This window comes from Armigeres subalbatus, chromosome 1 (assembly GCF_024139115.2).
Source record: "Armigeres subalbatus isolate Guangzhou_Male chromosome 1, GZ_Asu_2, whole genome shotgun sequence".
Lineage (NCBI taxonomy): Eukaryota > Metazoa > Arthropoda > Insecta > Diptera > Culicidae > Armigeres > Armigeres subalbatus.
The window spans coordinates 109,629,588-109,652,180 of record NC_085139.1 but is presented as its reverse complement, the minus strand read 5'-3'; the positions used below and the strand labels follow the sequence as shown (position 1 = coordinate 109,652,180).

Here is a 22,593-nt window from a genome sequence, read left to right as displayed (position 1 = left end):
TTAAAAAGTTTCTGAAAGCTTGTTTCATGGACTTGCGAAGAACGGGTTAGTTATGGGAAAACAGGTAGTGAAACATCCGAAAATGACCCGAAGAAAAAAAAAATTTTCATGCAAAAAGTTCCATACAAAAAAAGTTTCTCTAAGTTTCGCTTAGCGACTACCACTACGACTTTCTTTGGACCTCCCAGAAGGCATTAAAACAAATTCCAGCTGCTTATGGCTGCAAATCTGCGATTCCGATCACTTTTTCGAAAAAAAAAGTCATTAATTTTGAAACATTAAATGGAATTATTCTCATAATACACGGCAGACTGTGATGGGCTGGATACAAATCCCATGCGTATGACAAAAGAGCATCAAGAACAGTTAAAATAGAGATAGTAGAAAACACGAAAAGTGTCGTAGGCTTCGTGGTAGGCCGTGTACACGATAGCTTATGCAGCTATATGATACTCCATTTGGCGTAGGCTCACCAAGAGGAGGCAACTCATTATCTATCAAGTATAAAGCAAATAAATAAGAAAAAAAACAATATACTCTTGAGGGTTACGAAAATACTCTAGGCTTCATTTGAAATTATTTCATAAAAAGTAAAATTTTGATATTAATTAAAATCCAATATGTGAATACAAGAAGCAAAAATGTCTGTACCTAAGAACATCTTTCGATAATTATTGGTATGTACCTAGGTGAAATAAATAAACAGAACATTTATGAATGTCTATCTGAGTGCATAGTGAGCTGTGATTGCGAAGGTAAATCGTGTGAAGTGTTTGTACTTATTATTTGGTGAATCATGAATTATAGGCAACTCATTGAAGTATTTAGAGGATTTTAAAAAGTGGCAGGTATCAAAGATATTAAAGGAAGCGTACTTGAAGAGAAAACAACTTATACAGAAAAGGCTTTATGATAGCTTTGGTGTGAGAGTCGACCAGCCAAGGCAAGGTGGAGCAGGATCAAGTACAACTGGAAACATTTGTCGACGAGCGTTTTCGAATCCAAATCTGTTAAGTGAAGCATTAAATGTCAACGAAGAGCTAATTCACCAGTTCTGGAACATTCTGATCGCGATAAACTGCCAAGAGCCAATCAATCCTGAAAAGCTAGACAGTTATTGTAAAGCAACCTACCGGTTATATTTGCAGCAGAGCATTAGTGATTAATCATAGATTTAATCATGATTAATGAATAATGGGTTATTTAATCATTATTCATTAATCATAATCATACAAAAAATACGATTTGATCATTAATCACTAATCGTTAATCATAGAATTTTACATTTAATCATTAATCACTAATCATATTCATAATTGTTTTGAGTTTATTCATTAATCATCAATTTCAATCATTGCATACATCGCTTTTGTTCATTAATATTTAATCAAAATCATATAATTTTTATACCTTTTAATAACCCAATTCGGAAGATAGGTTAATTGCTTTATGATCACTTAGCAAATCATTCAATTTGATTATTCATAATTATTAATCATTAATCATATCGATCGTTAATCATTAATCATATACATATTGTGTCAACATTTAATCATGATTGGTAATCGTTAATCACACTCCAAACGATTTATTCATTAATCATAATCGTTAATCATTGTCAAAAATTAATTTAATCGTTGATCATAATCATTAATCATTGTCAAAAACGAATAAATCATTATTCAAAATCTTTAATCATAGAGTTGAATGATTTAATCATAACAAATTTAATCATTCATTGGAAGCTTTATTCATTAACGCTCTGATTTGCAGCTGTATGATTGGTATAAAATTCCTGCTACGGTGCATAAAGTCCTTGCCCATGCTGGGGATATAATTATTCATTCACCAGCACCACTTGGAATGTTGGCTGAAGAAGCAGCTGAGTGTCAACACAAGCACTTAAAAAAAGTCGGACTCATCATGCCAGGAAAGCCTCAAGAGAAGAAAATTTACATGACGTTTTCATTCGTGCTATGAACTCGTCGGATCCTTTGATAAGCTCCCTCAACTTAGGTAAGCGACTTCAAAATAAATCTAATCTGGAATATCCAGAAGATGTTCAAAGTTTTTTAGTGACTGAAACTTCTTGCAATACAACAGATTCGAGTACAGAAAAATATACCATAGCAGATATTTTAATCGATCTTGAAGAAATAAATGATGATTTTGTTGAGGATGTTCATGTACACAATGAATAAATAAATGTTGTTGCAGTATACTTATATATCTTGAAGCTTTTATTGCATGGAGTTCGTTTAGCTTTAATAGAGCTTTATATTGTATTCCCTTTACTTGTTTTACGGGTTAAGAGCCTGAACCAATCTGAAAAATCCTACAAAGACAACCTGTTACGTATGTAGATGCAATGGCCTGTATTTGACGGAGTCCTTGTGCAACTTAGAACATCTGTACAACTCAATTCACATAAAACAGTATACAATTTTCTAGTTTGAACTCTACAGGTCTGCGCTGCAATAAAATACACATCTATAGACTGCTGTGTACATGAGACATTCGTAGATAAAAGGGATATATTCCATAGAGATCAAAGGTGTGTATTCCAGGGAGTTTGGAGACCTTAGAAGAAATAACGACCTGCAAAACAAGTATTTCACATCTTTTAGACAATAATCTACGATATAAGTGTAAAATATTGCAGAAATGAAATGAAAATATTTTCGGCCACCTACTTGTATGGAGCCGCCCCATAGTGCACCGTTGAGCTTTTTTGATGAAATTGCCACTATAGAGAGAATCTTGTGGAACCGGAACGACAATAAAAAAATGGAAACCACAACTTGTGGAAAAAATTGTAAAATTTTGACATGAGGTGAAAAAACGACCGTTCACGCGCACAGCCTACTCACGATTGCTAACGATTGACAATAATGTCAGTCAAAAAAAAAAAAAAAATGATTAGTTCTAGTTTCAGGGGTGAGCATAAAACATGATGAAAGTAAACGTCACATAAAATGACAAGCAGAAGAAAAAATGCATTTTTAACATAGCCTTGGAAAACCCGGAACATCTCCGGTGGCCAAGAACCAATCTTAGGTTTTTCTTAGGGACAGTATACTAGAAAAGTTTCCGCGTCCGATGGTCTCAATTTTATTAAAATCGGATTTTCCTACGCAAAGTTATGCTGATTTGAACTTCGACAAAATTTTGCCTATCTTAACCTTTTTGTCTAACCCCTGTATCTAACAACGGAGACGCTTCTCTGATCCGTGGACAATGGCTACCCGAGCAAAGCTTGAGAGCAAATCGATAACTAATTTTATTGTTGTGAAATCGGCTAATTTTAACGGTTAAAATAACAAAATGTATAGCAGAAATATCTTACGCTGACATCAAATTGAAAACTATTTTTGCTGTCAGTGAGAGCAATTCAAAAACTGATTTTGATATTGATATTTTATTTTGAAAACTGATAATAAATATAAATAAATAAGTAATCAGTTTAATATCAGTTCATCTAATTCAGAAATCAACAGCAAATTGATATCAAAATAAGTTAACAATCCTGAATATCAAAATTTGAAAACAAATTATGATTTTAATTAAGGGATATCAAAACATGTTTTCTTTTTGGTCGCAATAAGATGTCAGGCTTTGCTCGGGTACTTGTCTGCCTTCCTTGATTATTGCCGTCATTCCTCCATTTCCGGTACGATTCATTGTTTGTTATCCTCCCCCCCTTCCCCTGACAGCGCCATCTTCGTCCGACAAAGTGTGCTTTCGATGCTGCTAACAACTTTATTCCAGATCGCACTTTGCCTCTTTTCGAAAATTCTCTTTTCGCAGCTGTGGGGTTTGAGTAAGTTATCATTAGCGTGTCGATCAATGCGCAGCAAGCCATGACTCGGCCTCTTCCGGTCAGACCTCCGTGGCGTGCACACGCACCCACGGAGAGCTGCTGTCATAACGATTCGCTCCGGCCATTTGGGGCCTCACATTTTGGCGATCCTGCCAGGTTATTTGTTGGATCCTGACGTTGATTTCAAAAGGTGAGTTGAATTCAATTGTTAATGTGCTAATGTGTTAAAATATTTGATGATTAAAAAAACACAAGGCAATGGGTTTGTATTGCTACAAAGCGCGTCTGGTAGAACGCTGCCAAATGGATTTTGGTTTGAATAATCATAAAGAAGGTGGTTCAAGACCGCTGCAAAATGGATTGTGGTTTGGAAAATCACAAAGCGTGTCTGGAAGACCGCTGGAAAATGGATTGTGGTTTGGAAAATCACAAAGCGCGTCTGGAAGACCGCTGGAAAATGGATTGTGGTTTGGAAAATCACAAAGCTAGGGAGACCGCTGGAAAATGGTTTGTGGTTTGCAATACCACAAGGCGTGTCTGGGAGACTGCCGAGAAAAGGGTTGACAATCTAGAAAATCTCAAGGGTGGTCATGGAAGCATTGATTTTGGTTAAAATAAATTTAGTTTGAAATGTATAACTTGGCGACTTTAGTGTGGATGGATTTGATTTAGATTTAGATTAGAATTGCATTTGATTGGATTTAGATAGGATTTGGATTGGATTTGGATTGAATGTGGAATGGATTTGAATTGGATTTAGATTGGATTAGGATTGGATGTTGATTGGAATTGGATTGAATGTGGCTTGGATTTTTATTGGAATTGGATTGAATTTGTATTGGATTTGAATTGTTTGGATTTCATTGTATTTGACAAAATCTCAAAATTTATTGTTCTCCTTTCACTACATAGATCCAAATAAAAAAAATAAAAATAAACCAATTTAGTTTAACATTTAAATGATACAACTTATTGACTTGCATTTCGTTGTTCTGCGATTGAAAACCACGGTGATCAGATAAGTTTATTTTGGAGATCAGTTTTCAAAGGAAATTATCGGTTTCTCAAAAGCAATATGTTCATCTTAGTCTCGCGTAAATAATTTTCAAAAAAATCATTGCGTTCTATGCTAGGGGATTTTTTTTGTCTTTTTTTTTTAATGAGAGAAGAAGGGAAATGTGGGGTTTGAGTAAGTTACCATTAGCGTGTCGATCAATGCGCAGCAAGCCATGACTCGGCCTCTTCTGGTCAGACCTCCGTGGCATGCACACGCACCCACGGAGAGCAGCTGTCATAACGATTCGCTCCGGCCATTTGGGGCCTCACAGCAGCCAGTTGTGGTCAAACATTTTTTGCTCTTGCTGCAACTTTTACTCTTCTATCGCGAGTTATGCCTGGGATTCCAGTACACGCATCTCTCGTTCATGCCTCAACTGTTTCTCCTTCCGAGCTTTCTGCCTGATGATTACTTCATCTGTGCCTCCATTCGCTTCACAAAGACCTTCTCCTTGGCGACTTGTTTTTCATTCAACTGTGTATCAGTGGGATCTGCATTGACACAAACTCCTTGGCTGGACTCTCCATTGCTCTTTTGGCTGATCTTCTTACCACATCGCGCCTTGATTTTCGCTTCCGGAACCTTCAGCGAGAAGAAAAGCCAGCAAATGTAAGTCAAATATGCTATTGAAAGTGCTATTTTATTTTTGTTTCTTGGATTTTTTTATTGGTTATGAAAATTTCACATTATTTAGGTAATTTTTATATTTATTTATTTTTCTTCCCTGAATCCTTCCCTTTCCATGGAAAATTTAAAATGCACTCAGATTTGATTGTTTTGTTCGATCAAACCGGATTAATATGAATTTAATATCAGCTATACAAAGTAAACCATATTTATCGGATTCTTATCACAATTCAGTCGATACCACAACCGAAGGCACTTCCGCTTTCCTCATCAATCTGCTGGCGTCAAACGTGCTGTTGGTCGACGAAACCAAGCAGCGAAAGCCACACGCCACACTCGCTTTCTCGGGCGATAGCACCTCTCGCAGTCAGTATATTTACGATATTCACGGATGATCGGGCCATCGTGCTTCGGGTGAAATCGGTTCCAGGAGTAGTGGGTGGCAATAGGCGCCACCACCAGCAGCAGCTGCGGAAAATGGAACAAACACTTGTTGATAGCGCCCGGAGACAGACGTTGTCCTTTGCTGCACCGCGGAAACGGCGACCGACGACGAACGGCGGCGGCAGTCAGTGTGCCAACCGAAATCGAATGAACAATCATATTTGTGTGTGGCAGCGCTGGATATGGCGCCGAACTGTGAATCGATTGATTAAATATTAATGTGATTAGTTTAGCAGTCGAATGACGAGTGATACTGATGTCCGGATAAGTGCCAACCTGTCGTCGGAAGTATGGTTAACGCTGTTTAGAATATTAGTCGCAGAGTATCGGAGTTTGTTTGCGCTAGCTTTGTAGGAAAATCACGGCTCATTTGCTACAATATGTTTTCCTTTATCGGGGAGGGCCAGAGGCACAACCGGGCCTTTATCGCTTTTATCGTTTATATCACGTTGTTTTTGGATAATATGCTTCTAACGGTTATTGGTAAGTAGACACGTGTCGTGGTTTTGGGAATAAAGTGCAGATATCAAAACGTAGTAAAATATTTTCGTGTGAAGTGTGATTACTGCACTTTCTATACCTAACGGCAACCATATTTAATGCAATGATTAGCAGTTTTGATGCATGTGATTCACATTTGTGTTCACCCAAGCTTTCGTGTAGTAAATCCAATTAATCACAAATCGTACCAGACATCCATCAATAACCATGGATATCGTACAACAAATGTATGCATGCATTGATATGAGTTGATTTCCTTTTTTCCTTCTACGATCAAAATATTCCAGTTCAGTCAAATGGACGCTTGGTGTGGTTTCAACGACTCTGATAATTTTATTTTCAATTTGGGCCGTCAAAATATCAAAATTTTTATTTTTTGTTTCAGTGCACAGGTAAAAAGCGAGGCTTCGCGACGCCAGTGCTTTTTAGATAACACCAGCTAGCTATGTTGTAAAACTGCTACATAAGGTAAAAATAACCATGAAAATCGTTACAATTAAGATTGCAAAGCAGAATTCCTTCCTCTAAATAGATTAATGATGGTAGGGGATAACAGTGTATAACGCACCCATGGGGCAAAATTGCCCAACTAATAAAATTTCTCATATAAGCGATAATAGTAAATTTCTAAGAGAGTATTATTGTCACATTTCAATATTAGATATTCATTTTCCAGATGTAGATCATTGGATTTTCACAGAAAATCAACCATATGTGTTTCTTCCAATTCACCCGTAAAAATTTCGTAATAAGTTTTACCAAAAACCATGCGATCACTGTTTACTTATTTTCGCCCCATGCAAGTGTGCTGTTTAGTACCTCCTCTAGTGCGTTTTGTCTCAGGTCCATTTTTTTTTAACTTATCAGATGTTCAAATCATGGAAATCTGGTTAGGGGAAGAGGCCCCGCTTATATTTATTCTGCTCATCGATGCACCGTCTCTTCTACTATTCAACAACGTCTCGAAGTGTTGCTTCCACCTGGCAGCCACTTCGGTTTTATCTGTCAGCAAATTCCTTTCTTGGTCGTTGCACATGACGGGAGATGGCGCTGTCTTCCTCCGCACGCCATTGACAGTCTCATAAAACCTTCGCATAACATTCTGCTTCATTCTTTCATGCGCCTCACCTGTTCTTGCGGTGTTTCTTCCTGCGGTGGATTCGTTTTTCGGCTGCTCTTGCTTCCTTGTACTGATCTCTATTCGATCAGGTACCTGACACCAACATCCGACTTCTGGCAACGTTCTTCTTGTCTGTCCCTCTCTGACACTCCACATCGAACCAACCCATCCTTGATGGCCTCTGTGCAGTGCCTACCGCTTCTCGTGCTGTTATGCTCACCGCTCCATGGATCAATTCACATAGATCGTTGATGTTGTCGCTAATGTTGATTGCACTTATCCGTTCGTCGAGCTTCTTGCGGTACTCAGTTGATACTCTTTCCGCCGAAAATCGCTGGATATTGTAACGCATCGTTCGCTGTGATCTTTCGTTCGATACAGTTGACAACCGTGATCGAATTTTACTGACAATGAGGTAGTGATCAGAGTCAATGTTCGGTCCTCTGAATGTCCGCACATCGATAACATCCGAGAAATGGCGCTCATCCACCAGAACATGGTCTATCTGGTTGCAAGTTTCACCATTTGGGTGTCTCCAGGTGTGCTTTCGGATGTTCTTTCGTGCAAAGTAGGTGCTACTGATGGCCATCCGGCAGCAGCGAAATTTACTAGCAGTAGGCCGTTTTCATTGGTAGCGGAGCGTTAGTTAGTTGTGTTGAGTGTTAGTTATTAGCCGGAGCACAATGGATACGTTGCGTTTGCGTTTGCGTTTTGTAATCCGTTTGATACGTTTTGTACTAAAATACAAAACGTACGCAAAACGGATAAGCAACCCACAATGCATACGGTTTTGACAGTTGAGCAGTTAACATTTTCTTGTCGCTGTTGAGTTCCAAATAAGTTATTACGGAATGGATATATGTATCTCTGGCGCTCGAGATTTTGAGCTTATATTTATTTAGACAAGTCATTAAAGTATTCAGAAAATTTGAAGGAGAATTCAAACTGAATTTTTGGACATTGGAGAATGGAGATTAATTATAAATCGTGATTGATTTAGGTGTTTCCTATGCAAGTTTCCCCACAAGTCATTCCAGGAATCTCTTCCTCCGCAAGTTCCTCCAGGAATTCCTTTATTAAATCCTACTAGACTTCCTCCGAAAGTACCTCAAGATATTCTTTCGAAGCTTTCTCCAGTAATTCCTTCGGCAGTTTCTCCAGGAGATTCTCCTCAAAATCCTCTAAAATTCCTCCGAGAAATTATCCAGAAGTTTCTCCGTAAATTCTTCTAGAAGTTCCTCTAAGAATTACTCTGGAAGTGCCTCCAAGAATTCCTCTAGAAATGCCTACAAAATTTTCTCCGGAAGTTTCTACAGGATATCCTTCAGAAAATTTCACATGAACTATCAATAGTTTACTTAAAAATTTCTTCGGAAATTCCTTCAAGAATACCAAGGGAGGATTCTCCAAGAATTCCTATGCAAGTTCCGTCAGGAATTTTTCCAAAAATTACTAAACAAATTTCTTTTAGAAGTTTCTATAGGGGGTCCTCTAGAGATGTCTACAGGAATTCCCTCGAAAGTTAATACAAAAAATAATCCAGAAAATCCAAAAATCATTCAGAAAATGCTCCAGGAATTCCTCCAGAAATTTCACAAACGATATCTTCGGAAGTTTTATAAAGAATCCTTCAGAAATTTTCGAAAGCTCCTCCAGGGATTCCTCCGGAAATTCCTCCAGAAATTAATCCGGAAGTTCTTCCAGGAATTCCTCTAGTAATTCCTCAAAAAATTCTTCCGATGTTTCTACAGGGAATCCTCCAGAAATTTCTATAGGAATTCTTTCAGAAATTTCTACAAAAAAACATTCGGAAAATGCTCTGAAAATTCCTCCAGGAATTCCTCCGGAAGTTCCTCCAGGAATATCCTCCGGGGGTTCCTCCAGGAATATCCTCCGGGAGTTCCTCCAGGAATATCCTCCGGGAGTTCCTCCAGGAATATCCTCCGGGAGTTCCTCCAGGAATATCCTCCGGGAGTTCCTCCAGGAATATCCTCCGGAAGATCCTCCAGGAATATCCTCCGGAAGATCCTCCAGGAATTCCTCCGGAAGTTCCTCCAGGAATTCTCCGGAAGTTCCTCCAGGAATTCTCCGGAAGTTCCTCCAGGAATATCCTCCGGAAGCTCCTCCAGGACTTTCTCCGAAAATTCCTCCAGGAATATCCTCCGGAAGTTCTTCCAGGAATTCCTCCGGAAGTTCCTCCAGGAATTCCTCCGGAAGTTCCTCCAGGAATTCCTCCGGAAGTTCCTCCAGGAATTCCTCCGGAAGTTCCTCCAGGAATTCCTCCGGAAGTTCCTCTAGAAATTCCTCCGGAAGTTCCTCTAGGAATTCCTCCGGAAGTTCCTCAAGGAATTCCTCCGGAAGTTCCTCTGGGAATTCCTCCGGAAGTTCCTCTGGGAATTCCTCCGGAAGTTCCTCTGGGAATTCCTCCGGAAGTTCCTCTGGGAATTCCTCCGGAAGTTCCTCTGGGAATTCCTCCGGAAGTTCCTCTGGGAATTCCTCCGGAAGTTCCTCTGGGAATTCCTCCGGAAGTTCCTCTGGGAATTCCTCCGGAAGTTCCTCTGGGAATTCCTCCGGATGTTCCTCCGGGAATTCCTCCGGAAGTTCCTCCGGAAGTTCCTCCGGGAATTCCTCCGGAAGTTCCTCCGGGAATTCCTCCGGAAGTTCCTCCGGGAATTCCTCCGGGAATTCCTCCGGAAGTCCCTCCGGGAATATCCTCCGGAAGATCCTCCAGGAATATCCTCCGGGGGTTCCTCCAGGAATATCCTTCGGGGGTTCCTCCAGGAATATCCTCCGGGAGTTCCTCCAGGAATATCCTCCGGGAGTTCCTACAGGAATATCCTCCGGAAGATCCTCCAGGAATATCCTCCGGAAGATCCTCCAGGAATATCCTCCGGAAGATCCTCCAGGAATTCCTCCGGAAGCTCCTCCAGGAATATCCTCCGGAAGTTCTTCCAGGAATTCCTCCGGAAGTTCCTCCTGGAATTCCTCCGGAAGTTCCTCCTGGACTTTCTCCGAAAATTCCTCCAGGAATATCCTCCGGAAGTTCTTCCAGGAATTCCTCCGGAAGTTCCTCCAGGAATTCCTCCGGAAGTTCCTCCAGGAATTCCTCCGGAAGTTCCTCCAGGAATTCCTCCGGAAGTTCCTCCAGGAATTCCTCCGGAAGTTCCTCCAGGAATTCCTCCGGAAGTTCCTCTAGAAATTCCTCCGGAAGTTCCTCTAGGAATTCCTCCGGAAGTTCCTCCAGGAATTCCTTCGGAAGTTCCTCTAGGAATTCCTCCGAAGTTCCTCTGGGAATTCCTCCGGAAGTTCCTCTGGGAATTCCTCGGAAGTTCCTCTGGGAATTCCTCCGGAAGTTCCTCTGGGAATTTCTCCGGAAGTTCCTCTGGGAATTCCTCCGGAAGTTCCTCTGGGAATTCCTCCGGAAGTTCCTCTGGGAATTCCTCCGGAAGTTCCTCTGGGAATTCCTCCGGAAGTTCCTCTGGGAATTCCTCCGGAAGTTCCTCTGGGAATTCCTCCGGAAGTTCCTCCAGGAATTCCTCCGGAAGTTCCTCTGGGAATTCCTCCGGAAGTTCCTCTGGGAATTCCTCCGGAAGTTCCTCTGGGAATTCCTCCGGATGTTCCTCCGGGAATTCCTCCGGAAGTTCCTCCGGAAGTTCCTCCTGGAATTCCTCCGGAAGTTCCTCCGGGAATTCCTCCGGAAGTTCCTCCGGGAATTCCTCCGGAAGTTCCTCCGGGAATTCCTCCGGGAATTCCTCCGGAAGTTCCTCCGGGAATTCCTCCGGAAGTTCCTCCGGGAATTCCTTCAGAAGTTCCTCCGGAAATTCCTCCGGAAGTTCCTCCAGGAATTCCTCCGGAAGTTCCTCCGGGAATTCCTCCGGAAGTTCCTCCGGGAATTCCTCCGGAAGTTCCTCCGGGAATTCCTCCGGAAGTTCCTCTGGGAATTCCTCCGGAAGTTCCTCCGGGAATTCCTCCGGAAGTTCCTCCGGGAATTCCTCCGGAAGTTCCTCCGGTAATTCTTCCGGAAGTTCCTCCGGTAATTCCTCCGGAAGTTCCTCCGGTAATTCCTCCGGAAGTTCCTCCGGTAATTCTTCCGGAAGTTCCTCCGGTAATTCCTCCGGAAGTTCCTCCGGTAATTCTTCCGGAAGTTCCTCCGGTAATTCCCGGAGGAACTTCCGGAGGGATTCCCGGAGGAATTCCCGGAGGAACTTCCGGAGGAATTCCCGGAGGAACTTCCGGAGGAATTTCCGGAGGAACTTCCGGAGGAATTTCCGGAGGAACTTCCGGAGGAATTCTCGGAGGAACTTCCGGAGTAACTTCCGAAGGAATTCTCGGATGAACTTCCGGAGTAACTTCCGGAGGAATTTCCGGAGGAACTTCCGGAGGAGTTCCCGCAGGAACTTCCGGAGGAATTCCCGGATGAATTTCCGGAGTAACTTCCGGAGGAATTCGCGGATGAACTTCCGGAGTAACTTCCGGAGGAATTCCCGGAGGAACTTCCGGACTGATTCCCGGAGGAACTTCCGGAGGAACTTACGGAGGAACTTCCGGAGGAATTCCCGGAGGAACTACCGAAGGAATTCCCGGAGGAACTTTCGGAGGAATACCCGGAGGAACTTCCGGAGGAATTCCCGGAGGAACTTCCGAAGGAATTTCCGGAGGTACTTCCGGAGGAATTCCAAGAAGAGCTTAGGGGGAACTCCTGGAGGCATTTCCGGAGGAATTCCCGGGGAACTTCCGGAAGTATTCCTGGAAGAGCTTAGGGGGAACTCCTGGAGGCATTTTCGGAGGAATTCCCGGGGATTTGTCGGAGCAATTTCCGGGGGAACTGTCGGAGGAATAACCGGATGAATTTTTAGAAGATTTTGCAAAGGATTTTTTTGTAGAAACTTCCGAAGGAATTCTTGTCGATTTTTTTGGAGGATCCCCTATAGAAACACCCTAAGGAAGTTTTTAAGGAATTTTTGGAGGAATTCCAGGAGGAACTTCCGGGGGAATTCGTGGAGGAATCTTCCAGGGGAAATCCTGGAGGATCTTTAGGGGGAGCTCCTGGGAGAACTTACGGAGGAATTTTCTGGAAGCACTTCTGGAGGAATTCCTGGAAAAACTTCTGGAATAATTCTTTGATGAACTTGGGGAGGAATTCATGAAGGAACTCCGGGGCGATTCCTTAAGGAAGTTCCAGAGAAATTCCTGGATGAATTACCGGAGGAACTCCAGGTGGAATTTTTGGAGGATTAAGCGAAAGGTTTTATAGAAACTTCCGAAGTAATTCCTGAACAAATTTCTGGAGGATTCCCTGTAGAAACTTCCGAAGGACATTTTTTTGGTATTTTTGGAGGAACTTCCTGGGTAATTTCTGGAGGAATTTCTGGGGGAATTCATGGAGGAACTTCCAGGGAATTTCCTGGATGATCTTTGGAGGAACTTCGAGAGGAATTCCTGGAGTAATTTCCAGAATAATTCTTGGAGGACCTTCGGGAAGAATTTTCGGAGGAACTTTTAGAGGAATTTTCACAGGAACTCCCGGAGAAATTCTTGGAAGCACTTCCGGAGGAATTCCTGGAGACACTTCAAATTCCTTATGATTTACCTTTTAAATTTCTTGCTATTTACAATGGAAATAAAAAAAAAATTCTTTTGAAACTTCCTTGGAATTTCCGTTGAAATATCTTTAAATTTTCAATGGACATTCGTTAAAATTTCTAATTGAAATTTCTTACAATTTCTTATGGAAATTCCTCATGATTTCCCATGCAGTTTCCCATGAGAAACGCTAACAGTTTCTCATAGTAATTCCTTGCAATTCCTTTTGGAAATTCGTTACAATTTCCCATTGATGTTCTTAATAATGTTCCATGAAATTTCCTGACAGTTCTTATTGAATTTTCTTACAATTACGTTCACAATTTGCCATGGAAATTTCTTCGAATTGCCCTATGAAACTTTTAACAATTTAGTGTTGATATTCCCAACAGTTTCTCATGGATATTCCTTACAAATTCTCATAATAATTCTTTAGAATTCCCCTTTGAAATTCTTCACAAATTTACTAGCAGTTTGCCAATTGCAATTCATCAAATGTTCTTATAGAAATTCCTCTAGAAAATTCAATGGAAACTCCATACAATTATCCATGGTTTCTCATGGAAGCTCTTCTCTGTTTATGGTTTTCCATGGATATACCGCATATTTTTTTCATGAAAAATCCCATAACAGTTTCTCATGGAAATTACTAACAATTTCCCATAAAAATCCCATATTATTTTCCTTAGAAATTCCTTTCTATTTTCAATAGAGATCCCTTGTAATTTGCCATTGGTATTATTTAAATAATGTATATGGAAATTACATACAATTTTCGATGGAAATCCCTATTAGATGCTAATGGAAATTTCTCACAAATGCCCGAAGAAATTCCTTTTACATATTTCCCGTTTGAATTCCTCGCAATTTCGTATGGTAGTTCCTTACAATTTCCCCTAAAAAATTCTAACAATATTTTCCACAAAAATTTCTTACAATTTCCTAGGAAATTTACTTAGAGTTTTTCGAGGATATTCTTTTGAATTACCCATTGTAACTCTTCATAATTTCCTTAGAAACATACTCACATTTTCCCATAGAAATTCAACATATTTAAGTTTTATCTCCTTGAAATTTTCAATGGAAATTCCTTGCAATTTCCAGTGGAAGTAAAAATTAATCACCATTTTCTCGTGATTTGTTTATTTTTTGACGCAAACCTGTCCGCAAAGTTTGAGATTGTTCAAATTGTGCGGACAGGTTTGCGGTTTACTTTGCGTTTAGTACAATCCGCAAACTCATTCCGGATGCATTGTGCGTTGCTACGTTTGACTGCATGTATTCAAACTAGCTGTCAAATTTCCGGATTGCCTTCCGGATCCATTGTGCGCCGGCCTTTAGCGTCTCCGATAACAATTTTCACGTCATGCTTAGACTTTACCAAGACATTCATAAAACGTGTCCTTCACGTCTTTAGATTTATCGTTTGTCGGTGCGTAAACGTTGATTAGGCTGTAATTGAAGAATTTGCCCCGTATCCTCATCACACAGATTCGTTCGCCAATGGGATTCCACCGCATCACTCGCTTCATCTGCTTGCCCGTCACTACGAAACCAACTCCATGCTCTACTTTTTCGCCGTCGTCGCTGTGATTGGTGTTGTATTCGAATGCAGTGTTGATCGTGGGATCCACGTTCTTCGGATCTAGGCCATCGGACTTCTTAAATAGCGGCCACGTTCTCTTCAACCTTCTGCAGTTCACGAGCCAGAAGGCTCACTCGTCCAGGTTCATTTAGGATCCAGACATTCCAGGTACCGATTTTCCAATCATAGTCCTTATTTCTTTGCTGGGTCGGTTGTGCCATCTTAGGGATAGCTGACGCGATACAGCATCTCATAATTCATAATCATTAATACACAACCCTTAGCTGGCGGTCTTTTGTCATCGGACGACCCGTGGAAGCGTGAGATAGGAACTTGTGCGGACCAGAGCTATGTTGGGCACTTCTTCTTTGATTACAACCCACCATTTTGCAGCCCACTTTGTTATACACACCCGGAAATAATTTTAATGCCAGCGCTGTTTTTAACACAAAATGGTCATGTTCTAGGATTAAAATCTCAATTTCTAGCGATTAGATTAAGGACACATTTTGCTTCCCAGCCTGACATGCCGGATGTTTTATTTTAATGATTATTTCTTGTATACAAGTTTACTGAGAAATGTTTATAAGGAAATAATTATAAATTAATTTCACTTGTGGTGGTGCATTTATAATTATTTCCAACTGAAGCGTGGCTTTTCAGTGAATATACATGCAAATAACAATCAGTAATTGAAAATTTAGGTGTTTCTAGGCTTGGAGGCAAAGTGTGCCCTTAATATATTCGCTAGAAATCGAGAGATTAATTCTTCCACAATTAATTCTTCCACATATTCGCGTTAAAGTCATTTCCTTCTCCATGTTGAAGAACTTGCTGTTAAAGTTTTCAAGCTCATTTTACATTGACAAACACAATAAAATCTAATAAAATTATAAAAGCCGCATTCTTTTTGAAACTTTAACAAAATACATATTTACATATATGTACAAATCTTCATATGGAACATATTTGTCACAAATTCAAATTTTTGAAATGTGATTACTCAACTATGATCGATATGGCTTTACTCATAAAATCAATTACTGCTTATTCGAGGCCACGCATTCCTCGCGTGAAAAATGGTTTTGTGTGCTTTTATAAACATCACTTATGAAATGTGTTTTTTTTCCTAAGCAATGGAGGGGAAATCTACTCAACAGACATCCTGGGTTGTCCAGGAAGTGCGGGGTTAGGGGTCACCTCCAACAGTAAACGAGGGAGGCAGGACTACATCCCCGACCCGCTAAACCATTTCCATTGCCGCCAAGCCCATAGTCCCTTCGGTACAACCAGAAAGTAATGCATTCCTCGAGGATAGCTGCGTGTCCTTGCAGCATCGAACATCGTGACTCGCTTTTTTAGAAGAGCACCATGGTATCGTGCCAGCGCATTGCCGGCTTTCCAGGTGGCCTTACCACGCCCTATGTCCTCGGAAGGTGGGAAGGGTCGACTTCGCGCCTGCTGCTCTCTGCACGACTGGTATCAAGAATGATGATGCCGCGTGCACCCCAAATTGACCTTTCTGCGATAGGGCCTATTCGCCAGCACACAGAGGGACTTGCCGACGCGGTGCCTACGCCTTCCCCAGCCTTGAGGAGGACCCCTTTCCGTCCTCGGGCTCGGAGCCCGCCCGGTTGACCGACGCCGCGAAAGCGACGATACCATGTTGTTCTTCGCGCGGCCACTTTGTAACTCGGTTGCTCAGGGATTAGGGGGATTAGTAAATCTACAGGGTCGTTTAATCAGGATAGCTTAAGCTCTCACTTCCTCATACTAATTTAAGGACACTTGGGATAACAGGAACTAGACGTTATTCACACAGATATTGCACATAGAAATAGGGGGGGGGGGGGGGGGGAAACAATCAACTACCTTCACAAGGACTTCGACTAATACCGATTCGACGGATCTCCGGACAGCGAGGCCTGATGACTCCTTTTCGAGTCCGAAACAAAGCGGAAAAACGAAGAAGCGGTGGAATTATTATTACCCAGGGCTGCGCTCTAAATGAATGGGCTACCACTGAGGCTTTTTACATTTTTACAATTTATTATTGACGTCACTTATATGGGGTACTTGCGTGATCCGGATCATTTGTTGTGGTTTCGTGGTGTCCATTCTTGGGTAGTGTTTGGTCGCCTCCGGGCGAAAGCTACCGTTCTGGCCGGTCAATTATGATGAAGATGGCGGAATCATACTACCGGTAACGATGGTAGTGGTGGCGTGGCCAGTCAATGTTGACGAAGATGGCGGAAGTGTACCACCAAGTGTTCGTGGCGGGTTTTGGCCAGTCAATGGTGACGGAGATGGCGGAATCAGACCACCGGGTTGAGGATGGTAATGGTGCTGTTGCCAGTCGACGAGGAATACGCTGGCGGAATTGAGCTACCGAGATGACGGTTGGTAGCTGTGTTTTGCCAGTCACTGGTGGCAAAGATGGCGGAATTGTCAATGACGGCGTTCGATCGGCGAGGTACGCGATGGTATCCGGGAAATCGGCCTCCGGACACTTCTGTTTAAAATAGAAGAAAGGTCGGAAAAAAAAAGGTCCTCTTTCCGGACCTAAACACACGAATTAATACCCCGTGACGTCACTAACTAAAGCCTCTTACAATTTGCCACTTTCAGTACAAATAATTACCTTTTTCTTGTTTGTTTGTCTTCAAATTATTTGTTGTTTGTCACTAAGTTAAGGACAGTAACTTTTGCGTTTTTGCTATAGGAATTAACACATTAGTTTTAGAAATATTTAACTTTTAGCAAATAACTAACCGTACTAATGTTTGTATTATGCATGTTTACTAAAACTTTTCTATTCCTTCCATTCTACTAACAATAGTTTTAAGACCTAACACAAAAAGAGAACAAACTTAGATTTTAACAATTTCACCACACAAAAGGCTTCACAATTTTTCCTTCACAATACTAACACTACCCACGCGCGCACTTCTACTCTGTTCAGAGATCACGATCGATAAGAGTGATTGAATCACCTTACCGCGCTTTTATAATAAAAATGCCCACCTGTGAAATGCAGTTGTTGCATCATAAATTGCATTCTTTTATTTTTTGTGTCTACAATTTGACCACACACCCTATTTTTAAGTACTCCATCTGTTGGCGAACAATAGAGGGCTGGGTGATATTTTGCCCTGTCAGTTCAAACTGTTATACAGCGAATTTGTCACCCAAACAATGCGAGGCGTGAGAGTGGTGCAGCGCTTTTACACTCACCAAGCCATATGAGGGCAGCAGCTGTTCTATTATGGTGTTAGTGATTATGTTTTTTTCCGTAAAGGGCGTATTATTATGGATATAGGGAATGTTCAAGGGGCAAATATGATTATAAAATATACTTGTGGAGGAGCTACAAGTTGAACTTGTAACCAACGGTTACAACTTGTTCGATTAAAAAATCGAGTTCGACCACAGGGCATGACCACCGGTATGACCCATGAAGCCGACTCCGAACCCTTGGACCACCTCTTGTTTGCGCCTGAACTAGCGATCCTTGAGTCCACGCGCCACCTTATGTGTAGCTCCGAGACGATTTGGACGATAGCCGATAAAACGGCGTTCCAGCCAACTTCATCTTTACATATTCTCCGGACTAGGTTGTCCGGGGTAGTGTCCAGACCACATGTGGCAGTGGTCACGCATTGCGCGAAAACGTGGGCACTCGAACAACACGTGTTCTGCCGTTTCCTTTAAACCTGCGCACACAAACACTCGGGTGAGGCCGAGCAAGCCAGCTGCGTTACCTGCACTGTGATTTTGCAGCACGCTTAAACGCCGGGCACATCGAACCCCCATGGGGTGCTTGCTGTTCACAGCTTTGCTGGAACAAATCAAACAATTGGGAGGGTTCGTGCAGCATTGTGCCTTATGTCCCTCCAATCCGCAGCGTCGGCAGAGATTGCTTCTGTCAGGGCCTTTGCAGTTCCATTGCTTGTGCCCCGGTTCCAGGCACTTGAAGCAAACTTCGGGTTGCTCGTATATGCCCACAGGGCACACCGACCATCCCACCTTGACGCTCCCTAACTTGACTACCTTGGAGGCGTCCGCTAAAGATAGCCGAACCAATGCTACCTGCGTCCTTGCCGGACCTTTCCGTAGCCGAACGGCTGCGGTGGACGCCTCCACTTCACACTGTCGCCGCAGTGCCGTGACGAGCTCTTCGACTTCGGTGATCTCGTCCAGGTCTTTATCCCTTAGATTCACCTCCGTCGTGAGTGCCCTCACCTTGACCGTCTCGCCAAGGACTTCCTCCGCCAACTTCTTGTAGGCGGCGCCCTTTTGCGAGACGCCCCGCTTTAGCTCGAGGATCATCTCGCCCATCCGGGTACATCTTATTCGACGTATGTCGGCGCCGAGTTCACCGAGCTTGACGTTACTCCTCATCGCCTTCAAGACGTCCGAGTACTTGGCCTTGTTCACCGTGATGACTAGGGCATCTCCCCTGGAGCGATTGGCGCCTACCCTAGACTTCTTGCTACCCTCATTCGCTTGGGCCATCGTTTCGGCCCTTGACGTCTTCGGTTTTCTCTTGTTCTTGACCAGGGTCCAGGAGGCGTCATCTCCCTCTATTTCCCTGGTCTGGGGCGGCTGAGAGCTCTCAGCCTGCAGTAACCCCATACCTCTTTCCTGGGTGGACGGATCTTTCCAGGTCCTTCCTCCCCCGGTTTTGGAGGTACCTGGCTGGGGTTCAGCTTCCCAGCCCCACTACCCTTGTTCGGGTAGTAACCCTCCGCGTTTTGGAGCGGCCCCCAGGGAGCTCATCCCTTAGCGACTGTCTCCCCCGTTTGTGTGTCTGCTCCGTTGGAGCAGTCACCCCCGACGTGCCCGCGAATACTTGAGCCTCAGTCTGGGTAGACTTTGGCACCACCGTCTTCCCTGGCACGCCCTCGGTCGATTCGACCTTGCCCGAGTCCGCGAATCCTTGAGCCTCAGTCTGGGTAGACCTCGACTCCACGGATTTCACGGGTTTAGACTTGGCCGTCCCGATCGCCCTCTCCAGCTTGGCCTCTAACATCGAATTTCGAAGTTTCAGCAAGCTCCTCTTGAGGTCCTTACTGATATTATGCTTCGATGACGCAAAGTCGATGATGGCGTCCAGCTGTTCCGCTATTAGTCATTCCACCCTAAGTAACCAATTCTGGAATTCGCTAATGGAGACCTTTCACCTTCAAAATCCTCCTTTTGATGAAAGTTGAGTGCAGTAATACAAGAAGCTAAATAAATTGAACCGAAAATGATAATTTTTGTATTCCAAAAATAACTAACAAAAATTACATAAGAAAGGATAAATATACCTGGTAGATGATCAGGTTATTTTTTTTGTTTTCAAGAACTATAATCAGCTTTTTAACAATAAAAAAAATTTATGCTTCGATATAAAGTTTCGAAAAAAAAAATGAGTTACCTTATATCGAGATATGACTTTGAATTTTGTCTTCATTATCTTTATGAACTTTATTTGAAAATACTGCCTTTTAATTTTTTTCCGGGAATTTCTACATTTTTTTATGAAATTCGTTTGAGAATTCCTCCTCCCGAAATCCTCCAGAAAATTTCTGAAAAACAATCGGGACATTTATGGAAAGATTCTTTGTAGACTTCTCGGGGAAATTCCTTGAGAAATTCTTGGAAAAATTTCAGAAGGGACTCGAGGAAAAAACTGGGAGATTGTTTTAGAAGGATTTACTAGAGAATTCTTGAAGGCTGAATCCTAAAGGGGTGCGTTCTTGGAGAAATTTTGGGGTAATAACTTAAGTAGTTGTCATAGAAGTTGTCGGGAATATTTATAAAATAATCTTCCAGCAATTTCAGAGGGAATTCTTGAAGCATTCATTCATTTATTTAGTCTACATCTGAACAGATAACACTGAATAAACAATTTGACGCCACAATACACGGTTCGAGGCCGCATCTCTCCATCCTCGAATACGTCCCACTCTCGCCAAGTCGTTTTGCACCTGGTCTGCCCATCTCAATCGCTGCGCTCCACGCCGTCTCGTATCTGCCGGATCGGAAGCGAACACCATCTTTGCAGGGTTGCTGTCCGGCATTCTTGCAACATATCCTGCCCATCGTACCCTTCCGGCTTTAGCTACCTTCTGGATATTGGGTTCGCCGTAGAGCTGGGCGAGCTCGTGGTTTATTCTTTGCCGCCACACACCGTCTTCTTGCACACCGCCAAAGATGGTCCTAAGCTCCCGTCTCTCGAATACTCCGAGTGCTTGTAAGTCCTCCTCGAGCATTGTCCATGTTTCATGTCCGTAGAGGACTACCGGTCTTATTAACGTCTTGTACATGACACATTTGGTGCGGTGGCGAATCTTTTTTGACCGCAGTTTCTTCTGGAGCCCGTAGTAGGCCCGACTTCCACAGATGATGCGCCTTCGTATTTCACGACTGACATTGTTATCAGCCGTTAGCAAGGATCCGAGGTAGACGAATTCCTCGACCACCTCGAAGGTATCCCCGTCTATCGTAACACTGCTTCCCAGGCAGGCCCTGTCGCGCTCGGTTCTGCACACAAGCATGTACTTTGTCTTTGACGCATTCACCACCAGTCCAACTTTTGTTGCTTCACGTTTCAGGCGGGTGTACAGTTCTGCCACCTTTGCAAATGTTCGGCCGACAATGTCCATGTCATCCGCGAAACAAATAAATTGACTGGATCTGTTGAAAATCGTACCCCAGCTGTTACACCCGGCTCTCCGCATGATACCTTCTAGCGCAATGTTGAACAACAGGCACGAAAGTCCATCACCTTGTCTTAGTCCTAGGCGTGATTGGAACGAACTGGAGTGTTCGCCCGAAATCTTCACACAGTTTTGCACACCATCCACCGTTGCTTTGATCAGTCTGGTAAGCTTCCCAGGGAAGCTGTTCTCGTCCATAATTTTCCATAGCTCTACGCGGTCTATAGGGGAAGTGGGGGTAGCACGCCCATAGGGGTTAAAACGCGCCACCCCTGAATAAGGTTAAATATCCCCATATTGATTATTTTCAATAGTCTATACGATAAAGCAATGAAAAATATTGCAATTGGATACATATATTTCATGATTTTTCTCTAGTTATACATGAAAAACTTGAAAAAACGATTTTTGCGTGTTTTAATGCAATTCTAGCTCGGTGGAATTTAGTCTTTCTGTCGCTGTTATACATTGATAAATTAATAATTGAGCCATGAGCCATGCTGCTTACTCATGTTCTTTATGTTCCACACGAAATCGTCGTCAAAAATGGTTTTAAAACGATTTTATGGGCCTTCAAACTTCTGAGGTCGGTGTGGGGCATTACGCCCATGCTCATTTCGTATGACCGAAACAGCTGAAACATTCGGTTAATTGCCTTAATGTAGGCAATTGAAATGAAAATCAGTACGATAAGCACATGCGCGTTTTAATCCATCCACTGGCGCATCTCACCCCGCATGGTTTCAAAATCAATATTTTTAGGGTGCTTTTTAAAAACCAAATTTCTGTGCAATAAAATGGACAATTAGATATCTGTTATCGGTAGTCAGTCGCAGATATGCTGTTCTTCAGTATGCGCTGATGAAAACTGGCTGAAATGGTGGTTTTCATTGATAAAAATGGCATTTTCCTTAACGTGGGCGTCCTACCCCCAGTTCCCCTACTGTCGTATGCCGCCTTGAAATCATCGAACAGATGATGCGTTGGGACCTGGTATTCACGGCATTTTTGGAGGATTTGCCGTACAGTAAAGATCTGGACCGTTGTCGAGCGGCCGTCAACGAAGCCGGCTTGATAACTTCCCACGAACTCGTTCACTAATGGTGACAGACGACGGAAGATGATCTGGGATATCACTTTGTAGGCGGC

General features: G+C 42.6%; 1 protein-coding gene across 1 annotated transcript in view; it reads left to right on the top strand.

The window, feature by feature from the left end:
- The first annotated feature begins 5,848 nt into the window (after positions 1 to 5,848).
- Positions 5,849 to 22,593, top strand: part of LOC134205284 (synaptic vesicular amine transporter-like) — a 37,629-nt gene continuing 20,884 nt past the window's right edge. The window contains exon 1 of the mRNA XM_062680411.1: positions 5,849 to 6,431. Within this exon, the coding sequence (XP_062536395.1) occupies positions 6,329 to 6,431 (103 nt within the window). The 5' untranslated portion in view covers positions 5,849 to 6,328. The remainder of the gene's footprint in view (positions 6,432 to 22,593) is intronic.